This window comes from Rhinolophus sinicus, linkage group LG02 (genome assembly GCF_036562045.2).
Source record: "Rhinolophus sinicus isolate RSC01 linkage group LG02, ASM3656204v1, whole genome shotgun sequence".
Classification (NCBI taxonomy): domain Eukaryota; kingdom Metazoa; phylum Chordata; class Mammalia; order Chiroptera; family Rhinolophidae; genus Rhinolophus; species Rhinolophus sinicus.
This window is the reverse complement of record NC_133752.1, coordinates 71,241,164-71,267,672: the sequence shown is the minus strand read 5'-3', so window position 1 is coordinate 71,267,672 and position 26,509 is coordinate 71,241,164. Positions and strand designations below refer to the sequence as shown.

At 36.7% G+C, this 26,509-nt stretch overlaps 2 protein-coding genes across 32 annotated transcripts in view; one reads left to right on the top strand and one right to left on the bottom strand.

The window, feature by feature from the left end:
* The window catches only part of FIP1L1 (factor interacting with PAPOLA and CPSF1), a 62,050-nt gene extending 50,191 nt beyond the window's left edge, over positions 1–11,859 (top strand). For 16 of the 28 annotated variants that reach the window (XM_019740135.2, XM_074324551.1, XM_019740130.2 and 13 more), the window contains 3 exons: positions 3,957–4,170; positions 8,708–8,845; positions 9,577–9,858. In XM_019740135.2, the coding sequence (XP_019595694.1) occupies positions 3,957–4,170; positions 8,708–8,845; positions 9,577–9,724 (500 nt within the window). In that variant the 3' untranslated portion in view covers positions 9,725–9,858. Of the gene's footprint in view, positions 1–3,956; positions 4,171–8,707; positions 8,846–9,576; positions 10,012–11,183 lie in introns of those variants that run through there. The other 12 variants (XM_019740136.2, XM_019740132.2, XM_019740131.2 and 9 more) reach the window with 3 other exon arrangements.
* Positions 10,672–26,509, bottom strand: part of LNX1 (ligand of numb-protein X 1) — a 108,875-nt gene continuing 93,037 nt past the window's right edge. For 3 of the 4 annotated variants that reach the window (XM_019740121.2, XM_019740122.2, XM_019740123.2), the window contains 5 exons: positions 22,493–22,627; positions 16,760–16,937; positions 14,833–15,061; positions 11,665–11,823; positions 10,985–11,265 (listed from right to left, as the gene is read on the bottom strand). In XM_019740121.2, coding sequence (XP_019595680.2) covers positions 11,130–11,265; positions 11,665–11,823; positions 14,833–15,061; positions 16,760–16,937; positions 22,493–22,627 — 837 coding nt within the window. In that variant the 3' untranslated portion in view covers positions 10,985–11,129. Of the gene's footprint in view, positions 11,266–11,664; positions 11,824–14,832; positions 15,062–16,759; positions 16,938–22,492; positions 22,628–26,509 lie in introns of all 4 variants that reach the window. The other variant, XM_019740125.2, reaches the window with a different exon arrangement.

Genomic DNA, 26,509 nt, shown 5'->3' with positions numbered 1-26,509 from the left:
GCTCTTGATTGCATCATTTTCTCTAGTGCTTGATTCAATCTTGTGTTGTTTTATTCAGTAACATGCTGTAATGGCTTGTAGCCTAGGAGCAATAGGCTATACCAGATAGCTTAGGTGTGTAGTGGGCTGTATCATCCAGGTTTGTGTCAGTACTCTGATGTTTGCACAGAGGAAATTGCCTAATGACGTATTTCTCAGAATGTATCTCCATTGGTAAGTGGCACATGACTGTAATCCAGAGGAAGAAATTATGGTGTCCTGTATTTAGGTAGTACCATCGGGGATGGAGAAAACTAAATGGTTCCAAAGGCTTACACAGTGGAATTTATAATAATTGTAAGTCTTGGTGATAGTTCAGCGATAAGTACCAGTCATAAACTTCCAGTTGCCTTCTAGGTATCTGTATCAGAGGATTGTACTGTCCTTCAGACCCACTTTATTTAAAACCACATATGCCATTCATTCACCTCAAAAGATAGTCTTTCTGTTGACTTACTTGTTTCATTGATCATATTACCTTTTCCTTTTTATATTGGCCTCCTAAGAAATCATACTCCTTAAGTTGGAATCTTGCCTTGCCCTCTCGTTACTTATGTGACTTTTATAGATCTTCAACCATTAATGGAGAGCATAATTCTTCTTCATAAAGTGAAGTTTAATGAGAGTACATTGAAGCACCTTAGTCCTGCCATGTAATAAATACCCAAATATTAGCTGTTAATTTTATGATTATCGCCACCATCTCCAACGAGTTCCCAGTTCCCTCCCTTTTCTACACCGTGAGGCAGTGTAGCATAATTGTTAAAGCATAGACTCTGCAGTTGCCTAGGTTTGGGTCCTGGGTACAACTTACCTTACTAACTTTGAATAAGTTAAATAACCTAAATTGTTTTCTTCATCTGTAAAATAAAGTTTGAATATAAAGTGCTCGGCACAGTGCCTGTAATATGTAAGTACTTGTTCATAAGCATCACTTGTTAAAGTAATTAAAATTTTATTTTTACTTCTTTTATGGCACTTGTCATTTTCTGCTTTGTGATTAAATTCCTTATGTATTTGTTTCAATACAGATGAACGTGAGGAATAACCCATATCAGAAAGAATAAGACTGTATTCTTGAGATTACATACACAGTGGAAGATTTCATTTTTTAAATATACTTTTAAACACTTAACTTTTTCTCAAAATAATATATGCAAAATTTTAATCTCAAAAATAAGAGTTTTCTGCTCACTGCTTACCACCCTGACTCTTCGAGACCTTTTGTTTTTTTAAGTTAAGCACTTTTAAAGTAGTAACAATTATAAAGCGTATTGTAAGAATTAAACAGGAAAGTTAGGTGTTTTCTTCATCATAGTCAAACAAAGCTTTGAAATGAAATGGTAAATACAGCTTCCTCTTTGTTGGTAATTCTGTTACCTTTGTTTATTTTATTTATTTTACAATTTTGTGATTTATCCTCAAGTACTAATTATACATGGAAATACTAATTTTTGGTGATGTGCATATTAATACTAAGATTGTGCTTATAAAATAAGACCTAGTTAAAAAATAATCTTGTGCAGGAATATGGAAGAACTGTAAGCATTTTTAATGGTTTTCAGTTCTGATGATCTGCGTGGCATTTCTACATAGGCTTATCAACCTATTTCTTGATTTATATAACTAGATACCATGTGTTCCTACTGTGATAGATGTGTATTTTGCTCAGTTACCATCTCTATCCCTCTCCTTTCAGCCACTGGTGAAATGCTATCATTTTTGTTCCTCTTTTTATTTATATACCTGCCTTCTTTTTCATGTATAATCAATCACTACTACTGTGCATCTTTTTAAGCCTTCACCTATTCCTCCCCTTCTGCTTCCCAGCTTTGGTCAACTTTACTCTTACATATAACATATTTGTCCTATAACCAAAATTATTTGTGCCCCAATACATTTTTTATTCTACAAGCTAGATAATAAACCATATTTGCTTATTATGACTATGTAAATATTATATATTGTAGAGATTATTATAATACTCAGGCCACTTAAAGGAGAAGGTTCTTATAGTAAATATATTAAAATTATCATCATACACTTTATCAACTGTGTAAAATCGTACCACATTTTAATTGGGTTCATATTTGAACCATGACTTTCTCAACCTTGAGAATATAAAAAATATTCTCCAATACATACTTTCTCCAGAAAGTTTTCAAATTTTGTTTTTCCACATGTATGTCCTTAAGCCATCTGAAAAATTAAATTTTGCCTGTTATAAAGGTATAATTGTCCCAGTGTCATTTGTTGAATAGTCTTTCCTTACTTGAGGGATCTACAATGTCATTTCCATTCTTGTATCAATTTCCATGTATGCACAAATCTGTTTCTCTGTTACCTAGACTATTCATTTTGTTAATTAAACTATCCTTGTGCTAATAATGCCACACTATCTTAATTATGAGTTTCATAGTAAATCTGATACCTAGTTCAGCAAAATCTCCTTTACTCTGCTTCAGAAAAATTGGGCCATTGCTCTTACTATATGTGCATTTTAGAACCAACTTTACAAGTTCTGAAAAACTGTTGAGATTTTGATTAATAACTAACATTTATGTTATGCTTACTATATGACAGACACTTAAACTCATGTAATTCTGACAGCCTTATAACGTAGGCATACTGTTATTATCCCCATTCTGTGGATGAGGAAATTGAAGAACATCCAGATTAAGGAATTTGCCCAATATCATACACTAAGTGGCAGTCAGTATTTGAAACCCTGCAGCCTGGTTCCAGAGTCCGTGCTGTTACACCATAATATTGGAATTCAGTTGATGTTCTGTATCAGTTTGTATGAAATTTATACCTTACAACATGAGTTCATCTGTGAACTAGGACTCTATACATTTAGGGAGTTGGTTTTTAATGTGTTTCAATTAAGTGCTAGTACCTCCACACACTTCTTGCAAATCTTCTGTTAGATTTAGCTATAGGTACCTAATATTTTTGTTGTTGTTGTAAATGGTATATTCATTTGAACACCATGTTCTGTTTGTATTTGCTTGTATTTAGAAATAGAATTTGGTATTTATTATATAAATAGATAGATACATGTATTGAGATATATATATGTATTTATATATATGTATTGAGATACATGTATACAGATACATGCATTGAAATATATAGATATATATGTATTGAGATATATATATGTATTGAGATATGTATATATAATATATATAATATATAATATAATATATATCTAACATGTATCCAGTTTCCTGTTCAACTTTCACTATAATTTGTAACATCTTTTCAGATCGTGATTGATTATGTTTTAAAAAATAGTGATTTATCTAGGTTTTTAACATCTAAGTTAATATGTAAGATTGACCTATGATTTTCCTATATTTTGCACTGTTCTTAACTGGTTTTGGTATTAAGGTTATACAACCTACATGGGGTAAGTTACGGGGTGATCTTTTTTCCTATTTTCTGGAAGTTTGTGTGAATGGTCTGTACCTTACAAGTTAGTAAGATTCACCTATAAAAGCCAGCTGGTCTTGTGGAAAGGGTTTATATTACTGATATTAATGTTTTAATAGTCATGGGACTATTTAAGATTTCTTTTTATTTTTGAGTCTCTTTTGTTTGGTAAGTTGTGTATTCATTCAGTTATTTTTAGGAATTAGTCTATTTCAGCTAAGTTTTTAAATGTGTTGGTATAAAGTGTATAATATTTGCATTATTTAATCTCTGCGACATCTGTAGTTGTGGTCCCTTTTTGGTATTAGTTATGTGGTTCTGGTATTGTTTATGTTGTCTCTTTTTTGTAATCTTGTCAGAGATTATCATGTTTTATTTATCTAGTCTTCAAAAACCAAGTACCATAACTTTTGTTTTTAATTATTTATATGTATATATCTATCTATATATTTTATTTATTTATTTTTTTTGTTCTTTAGTTGCCTTTCCCCACCTTCCTGGTTCTGCTCCTGCGTGGCCTAGTCTTGTGGACACCAGCAAGCAATGGGACTATTATGCAAGAAGAGAGAAAGACCGAGATAGAGATAGAGACAGAGACCGAGAGCGAGATCGTGATCGGGACAGAGAAAGAGAGCGCACCAGAGAGAGAGAGAGGGAGCGTGATCACAGTCCTACACCAAGTGTTTTCAACAGGTTTGTTGAATATGCAGGAGTTTGTACACATGTGCATTATATAATTTATATTTGGTAATAGGATGGAAAATCTAATTCAGTTGGGAAAGGATTGCTTGAAAAGTAGTTATGATAGCCGTTTTAAAAGCATCAAGGCTATTCATGGGGGTTCCCACTGTCTAAAGCAACAGTCTTCAAATCTTTTTACTTTTCCCTTAAAGCATGTCTGTCATAGTAAGCCTCTTTAAGAGCATTGACCACCACCATTTTTCATTTCTGTATCGTCAGCACTTTGTACAGTAATGCCTAGCACGTAATGGTATCAGTGAATAAAATGACTTACATATTTCAGAGGAAGAAGGCGAATACAATAGAGAAAAAACAATTTTGAAAAGTGTTGGTGCAACTGTTAGCCAGAAAGTATTTGAAATGAACAAAAATCAACCTTTATTACAACCAAAACATTCATTTGGGCATCTTTCATATTAACATATCAGTCTAAGTACCATCACAGTGTAGAATGAAATAAGTTAAATGTAACTTTTTGCATGCCAACTGTTTTTATGGATGAGATAAATAAACATAAGATACATAAACAGTTTTCTGATTTTGCTAGATGAGGTGAAGCAGTACATCAATTCAGGATGTGAGCATATGCTTGATTCAGGTAGCATTTATATTGTTAGATTTGGTCATCTAGTCATAGACTTGCTAATCTAAAAGGTCCTTAGGGATCTAGTCTAAATTTTTACTTACCAGATGAGGAAATGGAAGCATAAAGAAATTAAGGCAATGGTAGAGCCCTGCTATCTACTGGAAATGTAGTTGAGATATTACTTAAAATGCTTCCTAATCTTGAAATTAGGCAGTTTAAACATTTTTTCATTTTCCTTATTACTCTCTATGCACTTGACTTCTTTTTCCTTTTTTTTTTGAGGGGGTGGGGGAGGGGGACCCAATAAATTCTTATATTTATGTAACGGACATTTTCTGAGTCTGTTATGTACTAGGCACAGAGTTGTGTGCTGAGGATACAGAATTATTCATACATTACCCTTTCAGATTTAACCATATAATACTGTCAAGGTGAGTAGGACTGGTTAGTACTTTAAAACTTTATCTAAAAAAAGTGTGCAATAAGAAACTGAATAAGATTCATTAATTTTTTTCCTTCTTGTAGCTCCTAATAAAAAGACTTATACATTGTAGGCACCTGATAACATTTTATTAACTAAATAAGTAAAGTTATGATACATATATGTTTGTGTGTATGTGTAAATATGTATGTTTTGTGTTTATGTGGTGGGACATGTGTTATTAACTTTAGCCACATAAGTTAGTATGACTCTGTTTGGTTCAAGAGCATTACTTTCTAGATAGTTGAATTGTTTCTAATGTAGATAAAATGAATTTATTTGAGACAGCACTGCCATCTCTAGAATGTTCATATTCACAAGTTAAGGAGCTTAATGCAAAACTTGATAGGAAAGAAGACAAAGAAAGGGCTTTGCTAGAGCTCATAAATTTGCTTTGCATAAGTATAAATAGTACATGGTTTATAGAACATTTGAGGCTAAATTCTCTGATTCTTCTGTTTCAAACACACGCATAAATGCTACTTAATTTTTATTGAAACTAAAAGCGTTAATGGTTAAACCACATTTAATTTTCAGGTTGCTAAGCTGTAGAGCATCAGAAATCATGTTTACCTAAATCTGACTAAAAGTTCAAGGCCACAGAGACAAAAGGTGGAGGAATTTTGTGTTGTTCTGAATTATCCCAGGAATGAAGTTTTCTCTGGAAAATCCAAATGAAGTATAAGGCCATTTTTTTCCCTGAAGACTGACATTTTAGCAATATGGCATGTAGTATGCGCTGTGTTATAAATTATGGGGTCATTGTTTTGAAAATTACAGAGCATTTTCAACATCTGGTCTTTAGGCCACTTAATTGTGGGCCAGAAAGAAGTCTGTTCATTCTAGGGTGTTTGAAATGAACTCTAATGATTTCCAGACCTAGAGAAACCTTTGTGCTGCAGCTGCTTATCAGAGAAGGGGGTGGGAGGAAAGGGGTCTTTATATTTTGTGTGTGAGACCAAGTCTTCCACCATCTGTAGTAAGGTTCCTATTATATGGCTGCCTTCAGAATCTTAAAAGTCCTCAAAGCTATCAAGAGTTGATGTTACAGTAAAGTTACAAATGACAAATTATGAAATAATTGACCTTACTTATTTTTATGTAAATCCAGTTGGAATCATTACAAAGAGAGCCTCATTTTTTAAGAGGATAATATTCATTTGTCCTGATGGGTGTGAATTTATTCTGCTTCAGAAACATTAATTATTGCAGGGTTAGTCATCTTCACTAAAAGTGTTCTGCTACTAAAATATTTAGCATTACTGTATTTTGCTGTGTATAAGGCGTTCCCATGTATAATGCACACCCACATTTTTGGCCCAAACTTCCAGGGGAAAAAAAAAAATTTCATTTTAATTCAAATTTTTATTTCTTTACATTTAGGTACTTTTTTTGTATTATAAAGGAATTTTAGCATTTATTTTTTTCAACATATTATTGTACAAGAAATTTTATAATATGTAACAAATAATTACAAAACAACAAATACAGGGTACAAGAAATTTTATGTACCAGTAACAAATTTACGATATTTACACATCATAGAAGGCCAAGAACGCTTCGTCATTGCAAGTTCATGTCGTAAGTTCAGCAAAACCGATTATCATTTTCCAGGGTATTATTTTGCACACTGGTATCGTTATTGATTTCTAGAGTTACACTTTTAACTCATAAGCATAATTAAAGGAATTAAAAACATATACATACAAATTAGTACTACCCATATATAATGCATATCCTTGTTTTTCCCTCACAAAGTTGTGCAAGAGTGCATTATACACAGCAAAATACGATAAATTTACTGAAGATGGTTAGCATACATGTCACCTGCCATTTATTGAGGGCCTTCTCTTATACTAAGCACTTTAAATATTATTGTCAATTCTACAGCTACCCTGAAAAAGATTGTTGTCAATTTTACAGATGAGAAAACTGATGTTTAGAGAGGTTAAGTAACTTCCCCTGGAGCACACATTTAGTAAGTAGCAGAATCAGGATATGCGCCTGGGCCTTCTCTGCCTAGACCCTTCCCACCACTCTACATGGCCTGTCCTGGAACTTGGCCTTTCTGGTGGTTTGCTTCCACCTTCCAAATACAAAGGACGTATTTATGGTATGTATACATATGTACACAGACACATATACACATATATGTGTATATATATGTATATATATATTAATACATTTTCTTTTTTAATAAAACATTTTTAAAATGTAGTATATCACAGGCAATAGTATCTTGGTCAACAGTAACGTGGCATTAGGCATTGCACTACGGAATCATTGCTAGGAGACGCAGACTACTTCGTTATTTATATGGCTTATACTTTCACCTGATTCTATCTCCTATTACTCTCTCTCAGATTCATTAATACCTTGATGCTTCAGACAAATTAATAATTTGTATTAAACATTTCTAGAAACCAAGGCTCTTTACACAGTGCTCTAAAAGATATTTTTAATGATTCTAAGTGAGAAAGTTTACTGATACTAGGTTGTAGAAAGTATTGACTTCTATGCTGAACAACAACAAAAAAATAAAAGTGACTTGAAGAATTAAGAGAGATGGAGAGGAGTGTCAGTGAGTGAATGTGAAAAGAGGACAGGTCTAGGGAGGTAAAGTAAGACTACCTCTGACTAGCCATCCTTTCCAGTTTCACCAGCCTCTTCTGTCCAAAATCAGAAAATGGAGGTACACCTTAAGTTTATGCATTTGAAGTTATAGCCATGTAAATCCCTTCTCTTCACCTCTTCTCCCAGCCACACACACATAAAATATTAAGTCGTTGAGATGTCAGACTGCAAGTGTGTCCAAAGGCAATTTTTTGTCTGCATTTTGTGTGGAAATTACAGAAATTGCTTTGATGTCCCTCTGTTTTTCATACTTATACCTTTTCATTGGATAATATATTCTTTGTGATTGAAAAACTTAAGAACTGTCTGCTTTCTACTATGTAGCCGTTATGAACCAAATATTTAAAAAATATTTTTAGAATCTTAACTGTGTATCCAAGATTTTGTAAGAATTTTGATTGGAAATCTGAGATACACAAACGTGCTTTTAATTCTAAAAGGAGTAAAAGAAAGCTGATTAAAATGTAAATCATTACAGCTACCAATTTTTGAAGAAAAACGGTTTTATATAAAATTTCTACCCTGTAACAATTTTGAAAGCACAGAACAAAATTGGCCCCTTAACATTATGTGTATTATTATATATTTGGTGTTTTTGTATTAGAACTAGTACCAATTTGGGAATGGCATTATTTTCCTCAGTACAACAAATAATTTTGCATGTATTCTCTCTAAGGTGCTAACGTGGGGGCGTCTGGTTTGGACTGATCACATCTCTTCTTTCATAGTTTGAAATCATTCACTATTAACAGTATAGTTGTCAAGAAAAGTTTCTGTTCCAATTTCAGTGATGAAGAACGATACAGATATAGGGATTATGCAGAAAGAGGTTATGAACGTCACAGAGCAAGTCGAGAGAAAGAAGAACGACATAGAGAAAGACGACACAGAGAGAAAGAGGAAACTAGACACAAGTCATCTCGAAGGTTTGTTCTTTAATAAAATAGTGAATCTCTTTGAAGCTAAGAGAGAAACTGATTTGACTTCAGGAAGTAAAAACAAACATTTCCCAATAACCAGTAGAGCATACATGTTCCTAATTGGAAGATTAAGAATAATCTCTTGAAATGATTCCTTATAGGCTTCAACAAAGATTTTTAAATCTAACAAGACTATTTAATGCCCATAAACCAAAATTAGCATGAAATATAAAATAATATATGAGAGAATTAGACTTATTACGTTACTTTGTTGAGAGAGGGGGGAATCTGGCATATGAACCAGTCTTTAATAGTAAGTATCATTAAAGCAATGTTCAGTTTAATCAAAGGAAATTCACGGCCTTGTAGTCTCCAGAAAAAAATCAGTATTAAATTTTTAATGCTGATTGTTTGCTTAAAATCAACCCTAGAAAGTATTTCCTGTTCTGACTTAGTGCTTTAGTTTCTCGTTTGTAATTAGTCTTTCAGAATAAAGTATATGTAACCCTGGAAATGTAGGATAATATTGGTGAAGGTGAACCTGTAATGTAAATAGAATCTCAGCATAAAAAATTCACAAAAAAATTGATAACTCTTCAAAATGTTTTTGTGAGAAAAAGAATGGATTAAAATGTCTAAAATCCAGTATTGAGGATTTAACTATACAAAGTGGATTGATTTTTGTCACTACTTGTGTACTTAAACATTTTGAAGAACACACCTTTCTTTTTCTTCAGTAATAGTAGACGTCGCCATGAAAGTGAGGAAGGAGACAGTCACAGGAGACACAAGCACAAAAAATCTAAAAGAAGCAAAGAAGGAAAAGAAGCTGGCAGTGAGCCTGCCCCTGAACAGGAGAGCACTGAAGCTACACCTGCAGAATAGTCATGGTATAACCTTTTGTGTATATTAGGGCCAGAAATAGATGCTATAAATCTTGTTATTTTTCTGGATAATGTTGAAGAAATTTACCTTTAATCTTCTGTTAGTATGAACATTTTTTTTTTTTTTTTTCAAAATAAAAGAGTGAATTTTTCATGTTAAGTTAAAAATTTTTGTCTTGTAGTATTTAAAATAAGACAGCGATAACTTTATATCCAACAAAGTAATGTGAATGAGTCACACAGCAGGGAATTTAAAGAGCTATGTTTAGCTATGTACATACCAGTATCTGATAAGAAAACTATAGCCAAGGTGGAACCTTGACCTTTGAGTTAATCAAATACTAGGGTCTGGTGGGTTGCAGTGCAAAAGGCACCTCTGAGTCTTGAGTCTTTCATCATTACTGCTGTGGAACTGTTGCTTAGCATATTAAAGAACTTACACAGTTTTGATATCCTAATTTTTTGATAGCCAGTTTTCAGTGTTCTAAATCTGGTTTTATGGTGAAATTAAATGAGGAAGTTTTATATCCAACTTAATAAAATCTAAAGGTATTTGGGGTGACCTCTGTGAAATACTTTACCCTATGTGTAGTTTCTAGCAGGCACATGGACACTCGTCACTGTGACACACATTTGAATTGCCTCATGGTCATCTATGTGAGCCAGGGTCAAGCTGGTTTGCCCTTTCTTAATGCTCTTTCCAAAGCTCCATTGGTTGAGCAGCATGCAGAGTTCTTATAGTTACTAACTATATTGTGACTAAAAATAAATGACGAGCTTTAGTCTAAATCTAAGAAAAAACAAGTTTATAATTCTGTGAGCATTTTAGGATTAATCTTTAGGAGGTATTTGTCAGTAATGGTAAAAAATGGTTTTGAATGAATTACTAGGATATTCTAATTAGTGATCATAGAAATGAATTTAGTATCGCATACTAAAAGACAACTATAATTTTTGAAAAATATTTATTTTTCATTTGATAAAAGGAACATTTTTCAGCAATGCACTTTTAAAATTCTCTGACTGTAAATTGTTTTTAAAGTACCCATAATGTAGCCTTTGCAGACCTCAGCATATACCAGAATTTTTAATTTAATTGTATGATTCAAGTTCAGTGGGGGCATACAAACCATTTCAGCTGTTTGTGAGTTTTTTATTGAATAGAAAAATATAAACTTAAAGTTGTAGAGTGATGCGAAATCCTCCACACTGAATAGAAACTATTAGTAATGTTTGTTTTGAGAATTATATTTTGAGGTGTAATTAGCTCTCATTAGATCGTACTTTTCCTGACATTAAAATTTACATTTTTACAATGTAACCTTTCAATACAAAAATTGACAAGATAAATATATTGTTTCAACTTAGCTTATTTGTCATTTCCTGTTTCTCTGTGACCCACCATTCTATAAAAAAGTGCCAGGCCAAGAAACAATAGTGAGCGTAATTTTTCCTTTAAGTTCTTTCAGCATTCTTGCCAAGCAAGCATGTGTCATTCCTGATGTACTTCTGCCATTGACAGCAAGAAGAATATCACCACATCTAAAAAAGTAAATAAAAAAGCAAGGTATATGGTTAACATTTTGATCTGTAACTGAAGCTAATGCAGGTTTTTTTGGTGGTCCTAGGTTTTGCTACATCTGTCGATTTTAATTACTGCTAATTAAGGTGTTCTTCCTTCCCTCTTCACTTAAATTCTGCAAAGTCCCTTTCCATTCAGCTTATGTTAGAAGGGATGCTGAAAGTATAGCAAGTTGCTGTATGGGACCCAGAGTAACTAATCATTTTGGATTTCTTAGAAATTGAATGCTACATAAATGTGTTTAATTTCTTACGATGATAAAAGTATAATAACATGACTTATTTCAAGTGGGGCCAAGCTTTTTTTTACATGTATAAAACAAAATTTTGAATATAAGTGTTTTGCTAAGTAGTTATTACCTAATTCTTCCATCATTGTAAGCTGGTGTTCCTTCAACAATGGATTTGATAAAAAAAGGTTTGTTCCCATTGTATTCTTCATAACCTCCTACAATGCAGAAGCCCAGACTTCCAGCTGTGTTTCTTCGCAATATAACATCTTTACAGTTATACAGGTACCTGAAATAAAATGTGCATGTACATTTGATTACATTTTTAAGTTGAACTCAGTTAATTATTGGCATTTTTAAAGATAAATAGCAGTAGATGGGTCTCACTTAAAATTGTGTCATAGCCCGTTGACTTTTGTGGTGTTAGCTGGCTTTTTCTAATTGAACTGTTTTCCATAGCTAGACACCCTTAAAAAAAAAAAAAATGATACCATCTGTTTTGTTTATATCTCTACTGGGAGAGAGTCCTTTTTGGCTTAAGGATTTTAATGCCTCAGTTTTTATTAAAAAGTTGGACATGCCTAAATCCTTACTGATGAACCAAATTCAAGCATACTTATGGATGTCATATTTTACTTGTAGATATAAATAATTTTAATGAAGGCAAAAATTCTTTGAATAAATGATTAATCAGTGAAAAAAATTTAAACCTAGTCTAATGCATTTGCTGAAATTTTGACTTCTGAAAAATATCAGTTTATATGTAGTTCCACATACTTGATAAAGGTTGTAGAGAAGCCTGTAGGCATAAAGTAAATGAAAATTGTGCATTTAAAGATTAAGATAAAGATTAAGAATGATTCGTATTGGAGAAGAGAAAACTGGCAGTAAATGGAATAGCAGGTTATAAAAGAAATGGGAGAAGACCACAGGTCTTCGGTAAATGAGTAGCGCATCCCAGCTAAAATAGAAAATTAGATTGAAGAAATGATTTCTTTTACTGTTCAGTGGCAGTTGAATAGGTGCAGGCTAAGTAAACTGTTAGTTGGGACAGAGGTATGTCAGGAGATGGATTTGACTCTAAAATCCCCCAGTCTAGGAACCGGTTTGAAAGAAAATTAACATTTTCATGTTGCTAAAAATCAAGATATGATTGTTTTGTTTATAAGCTGTACCTTAAAATAACTACTTTTTGAAAAACCAATAAAAAGTTTCTCGTGAAATTTTTTGTTAAGTGATGAAGTTGGTCATTAACATTTGTTAAACTGTAAATTTAAATGTGAGTATGTGAGCTTTTTTCCTATTTTGAGCCCTCTAAATTTAGGCCAAATTGAAGAAGATTTGGCTAGTATAAAGATTAGCAAGGAGTTTGGTAATTTTTCCAAATAAGAAAATTATGATTATCTCTAAAATAATTTAAACTCCATTGAAAGGAATTGATTAGTATGGTGAAGCTTGGGTTGCTCTTGAAGCTATATGTATATTTTTTTGTTCTTTCACTGGCTGTTCCTTCTCAGTCTCCTTCAAGGGCTCCATTTTCTTCAACCCACTTCTCAGTGGATGTCCGTATTTTCACTTGAGCCTCTACCAAAGTGTGGCTCACAAATTATGTGCCTTTCATGGTCTGAAGATCAAAAAATACTTTTATCATAATAGTAAGATACTTGACTTTTCACTCTCATTTTCTTATAAGCATACAGTGGCATTTTCTAGAGAATACGTGATAGATCATCTGATAACAGATTAAATGTTGAGGAGATCTGAGGGGATGGTTGGGAAACTCTTTCACTATATTATTTGGTACCCTCTGAATGTTGTACTGTGCTTACTTATTAAGTTATTGCGAGGAGAGAAAGAAATTAAGGAAACTTAAGAATTGCCAGGGTGACTGAAAACCAGTGTTGTCTTTGCTGGCCCTGCTTCACACTGCCTTTCTGCTCTTTCAAAGGACATGAGCAAAATCCAGACTGTACGGGCAGGAGGAAGGAAGTGCTCTCCCAAGGCAAAAGGTAGAGGGAGAGAAAGCCATTCATTCAGGTGTATTTGGAGTAAAAAGCATCACACATTTCTTCTGTCTTACACGAACCTTGATTATATAACAAATAACTTTGAAACACAAAAAATAAAATGATCTATATGGATAGGTTTCAGTTTCAAAAAGATTTTTTAAAAATAAAATCAGTTAAAGTAACACTCTCTTCTACCCAGATTCAATTCTAAAATGTTTAAAGATTTAAAAACTGCCTCAGTGCTCAGTTTTCAACTCTTTAAAAATGTACTTCTTTAAAATTTATCAGTTAGTGAGGGCTCAGCAAGGAAACTAAAGTATTTGTATTTGACTCAGGGTTTTTTGATTTTTTTTAAAAAAGCCTCATTTAAAATTTTAAAGAATGAGAGAGATCCAGCCTATCTCCACCCTCAAGAAAAATGTACTAAAACCAAACAGCCTGCTTTCATTCATTTAACCCTAGCCAGCACATCTTCAGTGACTCTAATATTTAACACTTAAATCGTTCATTTGGAATAAGACATTTTCTGAAGGCCAAGAGTTTCTGCTCTGATGCAGGTGAGCAAACCCCAATTTATGAGTATCTGTCTTACTGAATATTTAATTTTTGTATACAGCCATATAGCAAGGGTACCCCAAATCTTTTCCTGAAGTGTCTATGTGAGACAAACGGCTTCACTGTAATGCTCTAGTTACATCTCACTAAAATGACAATCCAGCTGCTTCCTGAAATGTTATACAAGAACCTCCCAAGAGTAGGAGCTCGGGAGGGAGAGGAGATCTGAGCCGTGTCCTCAGTCAGCACATGCTTCACCATAGGAGTGAAGGCAGTGTTCTGTGTTGCTTTATGTTTAGCTGGGGCTGCCCAAAAGCTAGAGGTAAAACCACAGAAGAGAGTCATCCTCCCGGCAAGTGCCGAGGGCTGCCACTAGCAAATCGGCAAGGTGAAGCAGACCCTGCTCCAAGGGTGTGTGTGTGAACACAAGCTGGATTTCAGCCCCTTCTCCATTAGCTGAGCTCCCGGTTGCCTTGACAACCAAAACCACTGTACATGGCAGACCTGTGAGCCCCTCAATGTGATGCCTAATGTTTCCACATCCAGGCTTTCATTCCTGCCCTAGGATTTCTGCGTGTGTTTTCAGACAAAATTATTTCAGGTAGTCCCATGACCAAGTCTGGGGTTCATTAAGATGCTAGTGCCATGAATCAGCCCAAGGGAGTAGAAGAGTGGTCTAAGAAATGCACTTGTTCCCTCCCACACCTCCCCAAGGATGTCACATTGGGACTCACCGTGGTAATTTCAGCCACATGACCCAGGAAGGAGACCAGTCGCCTGGTGGGGCCCTATTGTGGTTGGAGTCCAGGGCTGCTGGGCTGTTGCTGTCTTCCTGGGGCTCACATTGTTCAACTTCCAAAGCTTTAAGAACCATCGAGGAGGATGTGCTTTTTAATAATGCAACGGCCTCGCTCCGGTTGACCTCTGTTAGTTCAGTCCCATTCACGTTTAACAAAATGTCACCTAATAGCCAGAAAAGCAGAAGCTACCCTTAGTGAGAGCGCAAATAGGAACTTATGCATACAGTGCAAAGGGGCAGGGACAGACTGGGATGCGGGAAGTAGTGGCGGGTGGGGGGCGGCATGTCATTAGTCTCTTGCGGTGACATGAGGCTGGGTTCTTGGCAAATGGTGAACTATGTATGTCCCAAAGCATTGGTACGTCATGTGTGGAGGTGTCTAAAGCATACCCATTAGTGTTGGCTCTTGAGGGAGGGAGGAAGGGAAGGAAAGGAAGCAAAGGAAGATAAATTGTCCTCATTTACCATTTAGTCAAAGAAAATCTACATTTTCACTCCTTTTTTGTTTCCTGTTTATAGCACAAAGGGAGAGTACTTGGCAAAAGCTCCCAGCACCTGCACAGAGCCCAGTGTGTGGTAGGCACCCTTATTAAATATGATTTGAATGAATAAGAAACTACCCGAGTATCTGGCAGAGGAGTCTATAGCATTTAAGAAAAGTGGGCCTGCAACTGTTCTTAAAGAAGCGGAAAGGGTTAACTTTTTCTATTCATTGCAAAAGTACTAAGAACTACCCTTGGGTAAGCACCTACTATGTGCTGGACCATTTTCATACATCGTATCTTATAATCCTCTGCGCATGTTCTCTCACTAACAAGTGCTTCTTGGTCGACGTCATTCTCAACCCACATGCTTGGGTGAAAAAGAAAAGCAAGAAAAACTGAAATACGTACCTCCCAACCTCCATTTTCTATTTTCTCTCTTGCCTGATTTTCTGCCTATGAACATTATCTTTTTTACACAGAATAACCATAACGAGGAGAAAGATGGGAAAGGCCTTGAGTCCTTCCTGACTCTAAAAGAAGTGCCATTAGGTTGGCAGACTGAATCCCTTAACATGCCATCCCCCTGTGGCTCCACAGGCTGAGCAATTGTACTTCAGAAGCTTCAATATTATCTTTGAATCTGAACTCTTAAATGACATAATTGCTTAACCATCTGAGCTACCCTTCATGTGTATTGACAATATTATTAAGGATATACATTTGACATCTTCATTCAAAGTAGCCCAGGACACATAAGATTAAAGTGATGAAATACTTTTCACCAGTGGGAAAGTACCTATAGCATGGCACTTTCATTTGAAATCTATCAGCCTCCTATCAAATTATTTCTCCTATCCAACCTATAAAATGGAACAATTCATGAATAGTTTCATCGCTGGATCAATCCAGCAAAGAATCATTTAGAAGAAGTAGAACAAATTATGCTATTTACCTAAGACAACTTGCTCATAACTAGCATTTTCCTATTCTTGGCATAGTTTGCAGGTACTTGCTTCACTACCGTGTTTCTCTGAAAATAAGACTTAACTGGAAAATAAGCCCTAGCATGATTTTTCAGGATGACATCCCCTGAACATAAGCCCTAATGTGTCTTTTGGAGCAAACCTTAATATAAGACCTGGTCTTATTTTCAGGGAAACACGGTAGGTAGCAAGCAGTATGGCGCCCACATCAGCCCACCTGAAGAGGGGGTAAACAGTTCCACACCTATACTCAATCCAACCATGGTCAATGGGTATCAGATGTCTGGCCAGATCTCCCTTGCATTCTCTTGTTAATTCTGGAAACAGTTACTTAACCCAGCAAGCTGCTAATTCCTTTTAACATGCTGCTGCCCCAGAACCTAAGTCTGTTTACCTGTTTTTATTCTTCCATCTTTGCTTATGACTCCTCCGGGCTCAACACTGATGACATAGATCGGCAAATCCCACTCCCTATGTGATGCTCCCCCTGCAACGGTCATGCCGAGAGATTCGCTGGGGTCTTTTCGGACACTTACCACCTTCTCATGACAAGTGACCGCAGGATGGAGGGGCTAAAGACAGAAAAACAGCACATTTGTTCACAAATGGGTTGGTATTTCCTACACACAAAAACTACCAAAACCATAAATATATGATGATGGTGCTTGGTCTCAGAGAAAGATGTGTAGAGAATCCTTGCTTTGCCCCCCACCTTCAGAGTTACATTATCCCAAATTCCATAGGTTGACTCAGAAATTTTACATTTCAAACAGGACCAGTAAAAAGGAAAGAGGAACAGGGTGGAGATCACTGGAGGAATACTAAGCATACAAAGGGAACGATACCCAAAATTTTTCAAGTGATTGATTTATTCCTGTTAGTGATAAAGTCAACATTTCATAAAACTATTGTCATTCATGAACATCAGGAAGTTTTCTAACTTAAAAAAGTAAGCACTTAATTAAATTGTCCCAGTTTAATTTATGGAGGTAATCAGTTGTAGAAATACTCAGAAAAATAATGGATTTCATAGATACACTCGTTTTAAAAACTCAGCAATGTCTAGGTTCCTCCCAATTAGCCTCTTTAGCATCTGTAAATAATACATAGGTGTACTCTTTCATTTCATTACATAACAATATAAATATATCAAATGTAAATATAAAAATATAGTATTCACATTGTATTGTGTACCCTGTGGACCAACTTTTGAAAAGTTAAGAACTGATTCTGATTCAACAACACTAGACTGAAAACATGCAAAGTTACATGCAGCATTAGCTTGAAGCAATGAGATAGAGAGTAGGTCAGGGCAGTGTTTATCGATGAATGCATATTGATACATACTTTTCTAAAAATGTGTTCTCCCTGCTGGTGCAGTGACTGACCTCTATGGGATTCAGACTAGGCATGTGCACTGCAAATAAAACACTTGATCAAACCTCGAAGAAGTCTGTGCTCAAAACATAACTTACAGTTTTATCTAAAGAAAGAAAATTTAAAAACATCTGATATAAAAAATCAAGATACAGAACAAAGTGTAAGTAAACTACCTTCTGTTTTAAAAAAGAGAGAAATGAGAAGTTTCATTTTCATAAAATCTGGAAGAAAAAGTGGTTTATGGGAGTAGAGGTGGAACCGGACAGATCAGTGAAGGTGAGAGACTTCTTAATAAATACTTTCTGTCAAAATATCTGTTCAACAAATCAAATGAGTTATAATTAAACTTCTGTAAATCTAATGGTTGACATCATATTACCTGCATATGCGGGGTCAATTTTAAATGCATCCATATGAAGCAAGATAAGCCTGGGCTTTTTGTGCACTTACTACCTCATGATTTCCTAAGTTACCTATGTTTTAATGGCCTTATTGTATACAGTAATGACATATTACTGTATCCTTAGCACTGAACACAACACTTAGCACATCGAAGATGGTAAGTACATGTTTGTTGAATCAATGGATAAATTGCAAATTGCTACAAATTGTGTTTGGTAGTAATAGGACAATAAATCACAAACTGAATAATTATGGCAAGGTGTATGTTACAATTAGTCCTTGTAAGTTCTGGGTTGTGTCTATATAAACACCAGAACTTTGAAGAGCCTTGAAGAGAATGGTTATCAGATGAGGGCTGTAAAAGTGAAATAGGACTTTTCTTTAGAGAGAAGTTTCAAAATAAGACAATAATAGTATGAACACAGTGGTCCTAGCATTCTGGCTGAGGCCAAGGAGTAGATTCAGAGGGGCTCTCAAGACCCATTCTCAGTACGTGACTTTTTCCCTTCTGAAAAGCAATTAGATTCAAGGTGTCCCTGTAATTACAAACATCTCTCAAAAGAGCCCCGCTTGGGGATGCAGGCAGTTCTGAAATGCCCCCAACTTGACAAGTGTTTTAAACCCAGAGACTCCTACTGGCTGCCCTTCAGCTATTCCAGGGGTATATTTGTAAAGCATTTACTCCTGATCTTCACAAAGAAGGGCTTACTCATTATTTCCACATGGGGGATGGGGTGTTGGAAGGGTAGTTGTTGAGTCTCCCATGGTGATGGTCTAAAACAGTATGGAATGCTCTGGGAAAGGTGTGTGTGTGTAACGTGCGTGTAGACACACAGTATCTCATGCCTGAACAGCTGCCTAGTACTTTGTGTGGATGCCATACCCCCAACTGATGACCACTGAGCTTGTCTACCGTCTTCCGCAAAATTAAACAGTGACACTGCAAACATCCTTAGGCATACATATCTTGTGCACTTGTGTAATTATTTAGGCTAATGTCCTAGAAGTATGGCTAAATCAAACAGCCTGGGCATTTTACATTTTGATAGATATTGATAACTTACCTTTGAAACAGTTTTATCATTTGTAATCTCACCAATACACTGTGAAAATGCTGATTTCCCACAATTCTGCCAATACTGGGTTTTATCAACATACACAATATTTTCCCAGGTGGAAAAAAAAGATTACAATAATTTAATTGCCTCTCTGTGGTAAGTTTGAACATCTTTTACTATTATTTGGGTTTGCAGTTAGTAATTAGCTTATAAGATTTGTAATAATGTAATCACTCAAGCTCCCTCTGACTTCATCTATGAAATAGGTAATGCCCACATGCTGCAAACGTGGCTAAAAGACACGCAACCAAATGGAAAATATGGCTTTTACCTGAGAATACTTTGGTTAAAAAAATGTTACTAAGTACATTTGAAAGTAGCATAATTACATGTCTTATGAAATATTCCAGAAGTTATACTGGCTGCTCTTCTGTCACTCCAATTAATAAGACTTAGTGAGGCTTTAATTATTTTGTTTTGAATAAATATTCCTTGAATAATGTACAGATTGTCCAGATACTCCTTCATGGAAAAGGAAGGAAATATAATATTATCTACTTACATGGGTCAAGGCAGGCAAACCAAAACTCACCATTTAAAAAAAAAAGTCTGGTAAATGAAACACAGATGTTAGGAGGAAAACCCAGGATGTCTGACTCTAAATCCATGCTCTCCCTACCATACCACTTTGCTTTTAGAGGTAATATTTAAACACATGATATAAATTAATCTATCAATTTTCAGGTATCTCAGAAAAATACATGAAAGAATTACCCATGTTTTCCAGAAAGAGTTTAACTATTTCATTGACTAGAGAAATCAACCCAAATCCAATTCTGTCAAATAAAATATATGACATTCAAGATTTGGAATGTGCAAACCTATGTCTTCCTGGCTGCAGAGACGTGTTATTTATATTCGTAGATGCAAGTTACTGGAGAGCAGAATTGTCTTCCATACTTCCTTCATTGCTTAACAAATGCCTCGCTGCGCTGAGCAACGATGTTTGGCTGAGCGCCTATGGGCTCCACACACGACTGGAGAACCCCAAGTAAGAAATGTGTCTAAGTGTCCATGTGCCCTGGGTCTCCTCCAGCATTTGCCTTCCCCACGAGAGAGACACCACGGTAGGAATGGAAAAACCCAGATGCCCCCCTTAACCCTCCATAACCAGACTTACCTAACTTTGGTTGGGGAGAAGGAAAGTTAAATACCACAGAGATCTTTTCCATCTGTGTTTTCTCCCCATTCCCCTTCCCCCATTTCAGGATGCTCCTAATGTTTAAAGACATAGTTTATAATAAAATAGTTTAAGCTGATTAAAAAAGATCGGGCACCTGTGCACTTATCACTCAGCTATTAAAAATACATATAGAATATTTGCTTCAGATTTTGAAAATAAAGTATTTTAGACAGAAAAAAAATATAAAGGTGAACGTAACCCTCATGTTACGTTCAACGCAGTGTGAGAAGTTCCCTGTATACCGGTGGTTGCACTCCCTCTCTGGCCATACTCCCTTTCTTCTCCCCCAGAGGTAACCACACTCCTACGTTTGATGCCTATTATCCTTTAACTTTTCAATTTGCTGAAAACTTTTGTCTCACAAATCTTGATTTGCCTTCTTTGGTATTTCTTTGCATAATTTAAACTCCTGTTTTCAAAAAGCCATGTTTCCTAAATAAAACAAAACTTCAGTAGGATCATAAAAACCTAAATCATCAAAGAGCCATATAGTTTCATTTTAAATAGGCCACATTTTGTGTGTATGTGAGAGCTATTTCAGAAGGCAGATAGAATGATAAAGTGAAAATAATTACAGTTTTCCACTAGACCAGTTTGTTCTGTGTTTTCCAGGAATTGAACACAAGACAGAGGGTTGCAGCAAAAATTTGATCAGCTCATCTTGGCTCTTTCCATGATTTATGCGAGTTAGGAGGAAGGGATTATACAACCACAGTGCTGGTGGAAGCCTCGTTCTTACTGGTTTAATGAACTAGAATAGAATATGGTCTAGTTAATTCAACTATAATTAATTAGACGGAAACTTTAATTAAGCAAATAAACTAGTTTTCCATTAATAGCGTTAGTTAAATTTAAACACACTAATGGTATTTATTAGTGAAAAGACACCAGTGAGTCCTTATTATCCATAAAATATTTTAGCAGGAGGTACTGGGTCTGCCTAGATTACTTATTGTAAATAAGGCTGGAATATATGGATTTATGGGGCAGGGCTGGCTGGAGAAAGGGGCGGGGCCTACAAATCAACAGCCTACAAAGCAGCAATGTTCCAAAATGAAATTTTTGAGTATTGTTTCTGCATACATTGTTCAAAAATTCAAAATCGTGAGTTATTCCAAACTGAAATATAACCTTATGTGAAATATAGGCATTCCTTAAATTTCTTTTGCAAGAAGAATGGACTACCTATAAGATTTCTCTCTCTCTCTCTCTGTCTCTCTCTCTCTCTCTGTGATGTAATGAAACCAAATCCCAAGAGAAACGATGGCTAGAAACTCATTGCTATCACAATAGGCTGCCAAGCCAAGGCTATAAGTACTCTGAATTTCGTCTAAGCAAGATTTGTGTTGCTTAGACACCCATCCAAATGGAGAAGCAACCACACTACCTCTAATATTAGCCTCAGACAGAAGCAGAAATTGGGCTGAGTCATATCATTTAAAGAGAGAACGCAAATTGGCAGCCTGAAAGATGCATTCTGCCTACAGATGCATTCTGCTTCATCCACAGTGTTTTAAAATTTTTCTGGATTTGAATTGCATGAGGTAGGACATGTGCTCTCTGGTTTGCCCCAATCCCCACCACTTCCTAATGTACATGAACTTTAAGTGTTTACATTATTTTGGGGGGTCCTTCTGCAAAAACAAACATACTAAAACTAGCAGGGGAATTATTAATTTTCAGGCAGACTGGGAACTTCAAAAACCAGAAGCCAAGCAAACCTCTTGTTTCATTTCAAAGTGAATGGAAAACAGTCCTTAAAATGACTATTGAAAAAACATGACATCTTTTTGGCTTAGACTAGAAAGTAGGTCCCTATATGAGGTCTGCAAGATCAGGTTTCAACACCCACCAGCACCTTCCTTTGTCCTGCTTAGATGCGAGACACCTGTTCTCTCACCAGGTCTGGAAGGTGGGATTTTGGGACAAGTCCAATAGTGTTTCAGTGACAAAGTCCGAAGATGACACAGAAATGTTAAAGTGTGAAGCCTTCCCAAGAAATAGCTCCCTCAGGAGCAGTGGACATACCCTGGCTGGGCCTCACCTTGGAAGTGTTGCTCCTGTCCCCTGGCCCCGGGGACCGGCTGCCGTTGCTGCTCCAGCCGGCTTCCTGAAAGATGTCAGGACTCTGCTGACGAACCTGGCGGGACACGACGAGGTGAACTTGCCTTTCACTGGCCTGGATGATAAGAGACAGGCGTTAGCCACTCTCAGAGCTTCCATGCAAAGCATCCAGCACCAGGGGCTTACCAAGACATCAGTTGAGTTTTACCTCTTTATAGAAAAAAAGTGGTTTCTAGTATTTTTCATGTCAGTACCCACTTTGTAATTTGACAAGACTATCAAACCTCTATTTCTTTTATTCCTTATCCAATGAATGGCTCCACTGCACACAGCCATGTCTGAAAAACTTTGCAGATAGAGTAGGATGTACAGTGTAAAGTAGTAGCCCAGTTAAAACCTACACCAACGGTCTAAGACCAAACGTAAACTATAAAGAAAGAGAAATGGAGTCGTGGGCAGCAACGCTACTCCTGCAGGAAGAGAAATCCTGTGTTTGACAGTCTCAAATATTTTGGGCTTTGGAAAGAAGAGCACTTTAGAAATACAGGGATGACTTACTATTAGGTTGGTGCAAACGTAATTGCGGTTTAAAAGGTTAAAATTTGCAAAAACCGCAATTACTTTTGCTCCAATCTAATAGGTTCTGACACAGCCCGAGTAAAGGCCTTTGTCTTGATCTTTTATTTTTTTATGTGACTACCATTAATTCTAACTACTAGTCCTCTGTTATATATGTTGATACTTAGAGCATTCCAAAGAGCAAATACATTGCTTAGTGGGAAGGTCCATTCCATTCCATAAACTGACAAGTTTCATGTGTGTTTGAGAGCATCGGTCATGATTCTAGAATTGCTGATTACTGAGGCTCCAGATCTGCAGGGCAAACAGACTAGATGTAGGACCTGTGAAATGGACATAAACAGGGCTCCCTGATGCCCCCACCTGAAATAGCCACCTCACCACACCCATCACTTTAGTAAAGGCTGCGTGTGGCTCGATTTGATTAGAAAGGTCCCCCAAAACAGACTAGGTTAGAGGACAAGGAAGGTAGAGAAGGTCTAGGCGTTCTTCACATCATCCCATCCCCTGACCACTTGCCACCGCAGCAGAGCTGGACATGAACCTGCCTGCCTTCTTCCTTTGCAGGCATGGTTATCAGACCACAGAAAAGTCAGGTCATTAAAAGAGGCCATGGAAAGTCCACGCTCTTCTCCATGAGCTCAGATCAGTGGGAGCTGAGTTGGGAGTAGAGGCTTCCTGCCTCTGCATCTTCCTTCCCACAGCACATAATTCACTCCCACGCTCAGGAACTAGGACCTTTGTTTTTAAAACCTTCAGCAATAAGAACCCCATCAATGAAATCAGATCCCCACTGTTGTCCAACATGGACCAGCTCAAACCTTCATGACTTTGCATCCTTATATTAATAAACAGCTCTCCTCTGGGCTCTCTCAAAACGTAGGGGTCATCAACCGGGTGGTTGTAAATCAGATGAATTTTCAAGACAACTGCTGAAGCACCATAAGTGTCTATTGTAAATGTTACGATAGACGGTGGGCCAGTCGAGGTGATTCATTTTACATAAATTCAGCAAACCTACCAAACAGGACCCGAAAAGAAAGTTCAAGAACTTCACTCACTTTCCTACACATAAAACCCAGTCAGCACTTCAGCTGGTCTACCAGTCATTTCATACGTGTTCTTCCTCTGTTCCTTTGCCTGTCTCGAATCCCCTGGTGTTTCTCATCACATATAAAGCCTGTGTCAGAACAGAACAAAAATAACAAGCCTAGGAAACAATAATGAAGCAAGCTGACACGAAGAACTATGGTATTAGCCAACTAAATTCAATTCTTGGAAGAATATTTTATAATCACTGTCTCTTTCTTTATACCGTAAGCTTCACTTACTCTAATGAGGTTATCTCTAGAAACTTTCTGAAGCAAAAATTATTAAGAGATAAGAAGTGGCAAACACTCAAGTCAGAACTTCAATGGCTGAGCCCAAATTTGCTTATCTTTAGGGAAACGCCGATGTTTTGAAGGATCTCGGTAGTGGGTTTGTCTCCAGGCCAGTACATTATATCACATTCACTTTGGACCAGGAACAGTCACATCCCCTAACCACCTCATAAAAGTTGAGAAAATTTGAGACTTACATGTTGAATCAACTTGCCAGGTAAAATCCAAAATGTCAAGGAGCAGCCTGCAAGAGCTATTTAATTCACATTTTCGAGCACAAATTTCTCACTGGGTTTTCAAATGCTGACTTTGGTATTAAATTGTTGGCAAGAATAACGCTCCAATAAATAACCCTAGTATCAATTTACGTGGAAATAAATCCCCTGCAAGGCTGGATCCATGGCTCTCACCAGCCACCTTATAAATTGCTCTCAGGGAGACTCTATTTGATGCACTTTCTCTCCTTGTGTTTGCAGTCTAAGGTGGAAAATGGGCTAATGTGTTTGTCCTGGCTCTAACTCTCAGGAACAGCTGGATTCAGTGTCGAGAAACAGCCCTCAGCACCAGAGTCTTTCTTTCCATGGACGTGAATCTGGTATGAAATGTGGAGTGAGTGTGAGAAGGGGGTGAGGGAGAGATGCGAAGAGACTGAGTGAAGGGGAGAATGGCAGAAACTTGTTTCTTTGTTTTGTTTTTGTCTTTCAAACTTATTTATTTCATACCCACATAATATGTGCCAGGAAGAGAGGTGAAGTAGCCCTGCCATTTAAAGAACAAACCCTCAAGGGAAGAGCATACTACAGGACAGAGAGGTAGGACAGCCTCTCTCTCTCAGCTCTTGGGGATTCAGCAATTTGGATGAAAGCACTGTTTAACAGTTGTGGCTAGCTCACATAGTAGACATGGCAAGAGCTAGATCCTAAAGTTTCCTCTCCTCTCTCCCTTAAACATCCTTGATTTTGCTCTGGGCAAATTCTGGACACAGAGTTTACAAGTTGCATAACCTGACTGCTGTACCATATACTCCTTACTCTTCCAAGACTCCAAGCATTACACTTCCTCTCTCCTTTCTCTAAGTGAAGCAGAAGGGATCCTGATGGCACCACATTCTTCCCCGTGGACCTTAGCCTGTTGGCATTCTGTCCCCATGGCTGACGTGTGCTGGCTCTGGGCCAGGCCCTCACTAAGAGCCTTGGGGACATCCTACTTCAGGAACAGTCAGAAGCGGGTACCATGGAAGAGTTGTGGGTAACACAGAGTTTCCAGAGGTAGAACCAATTAGTTCTAGTTGGGAAAAAAAAAAAAAAGGAAAATTCTAATATTCAGAGAAAACCAGAGGGTTAAACCCGAGTACCATTTGTCATGGAAAGGCTTGTTTTTGTTGTTGTTCTGTTTAATGGCTATTTTTCTCCATGCATTTGAGATGTGACTCCAAACTGCCAATAATATCCATATGATGAGAGTAAGCAGAGGCCGCCGAAGGGAACCCTCACCCGGTGGCCTCATTTCTATTTGGCCCATTTAAAAATAATAAAATCCCATCTCTAATAGCTGGAAGGAAGACTCTGGGAATGCTGCACTGTGACGTCTCATAGGGCAAGCATCTTGTTCCATCATGCTCAGCCTGGCCATGGCGCTTTTCCCTACACAATGTACTATGGCTGATAAGCACTGTTCATATTGTCAGGATGCAACATGGAACAGGAACTTCACAGAGCAGAGAGATGGAAACATCAAAGATGCCACTGCACAAGAAGCCAGGAGAAGCATTTTGTAGAGCTGTACATTGGAACAGAGGGGGTTTTTCTACTGTCCCGGCATTGCATGGGTCCCTGAGGTGGCTAAGAGGGTCAGCAATAACTAAGGCAGAACAAGAGCTGATAGAGCACCTGTAATTAAGGTGTGAACTTCTTAGCTAGCCAAAGCCTTCACCTATTTATTTGTAAAGAAGGACTGGAGTTAAACCAAATGCATTTGCTGCATGTGTGTGTGTGTGTGTGTCTGTGTCTGTGTGTGTGTGTCTGTATAAATAAAAT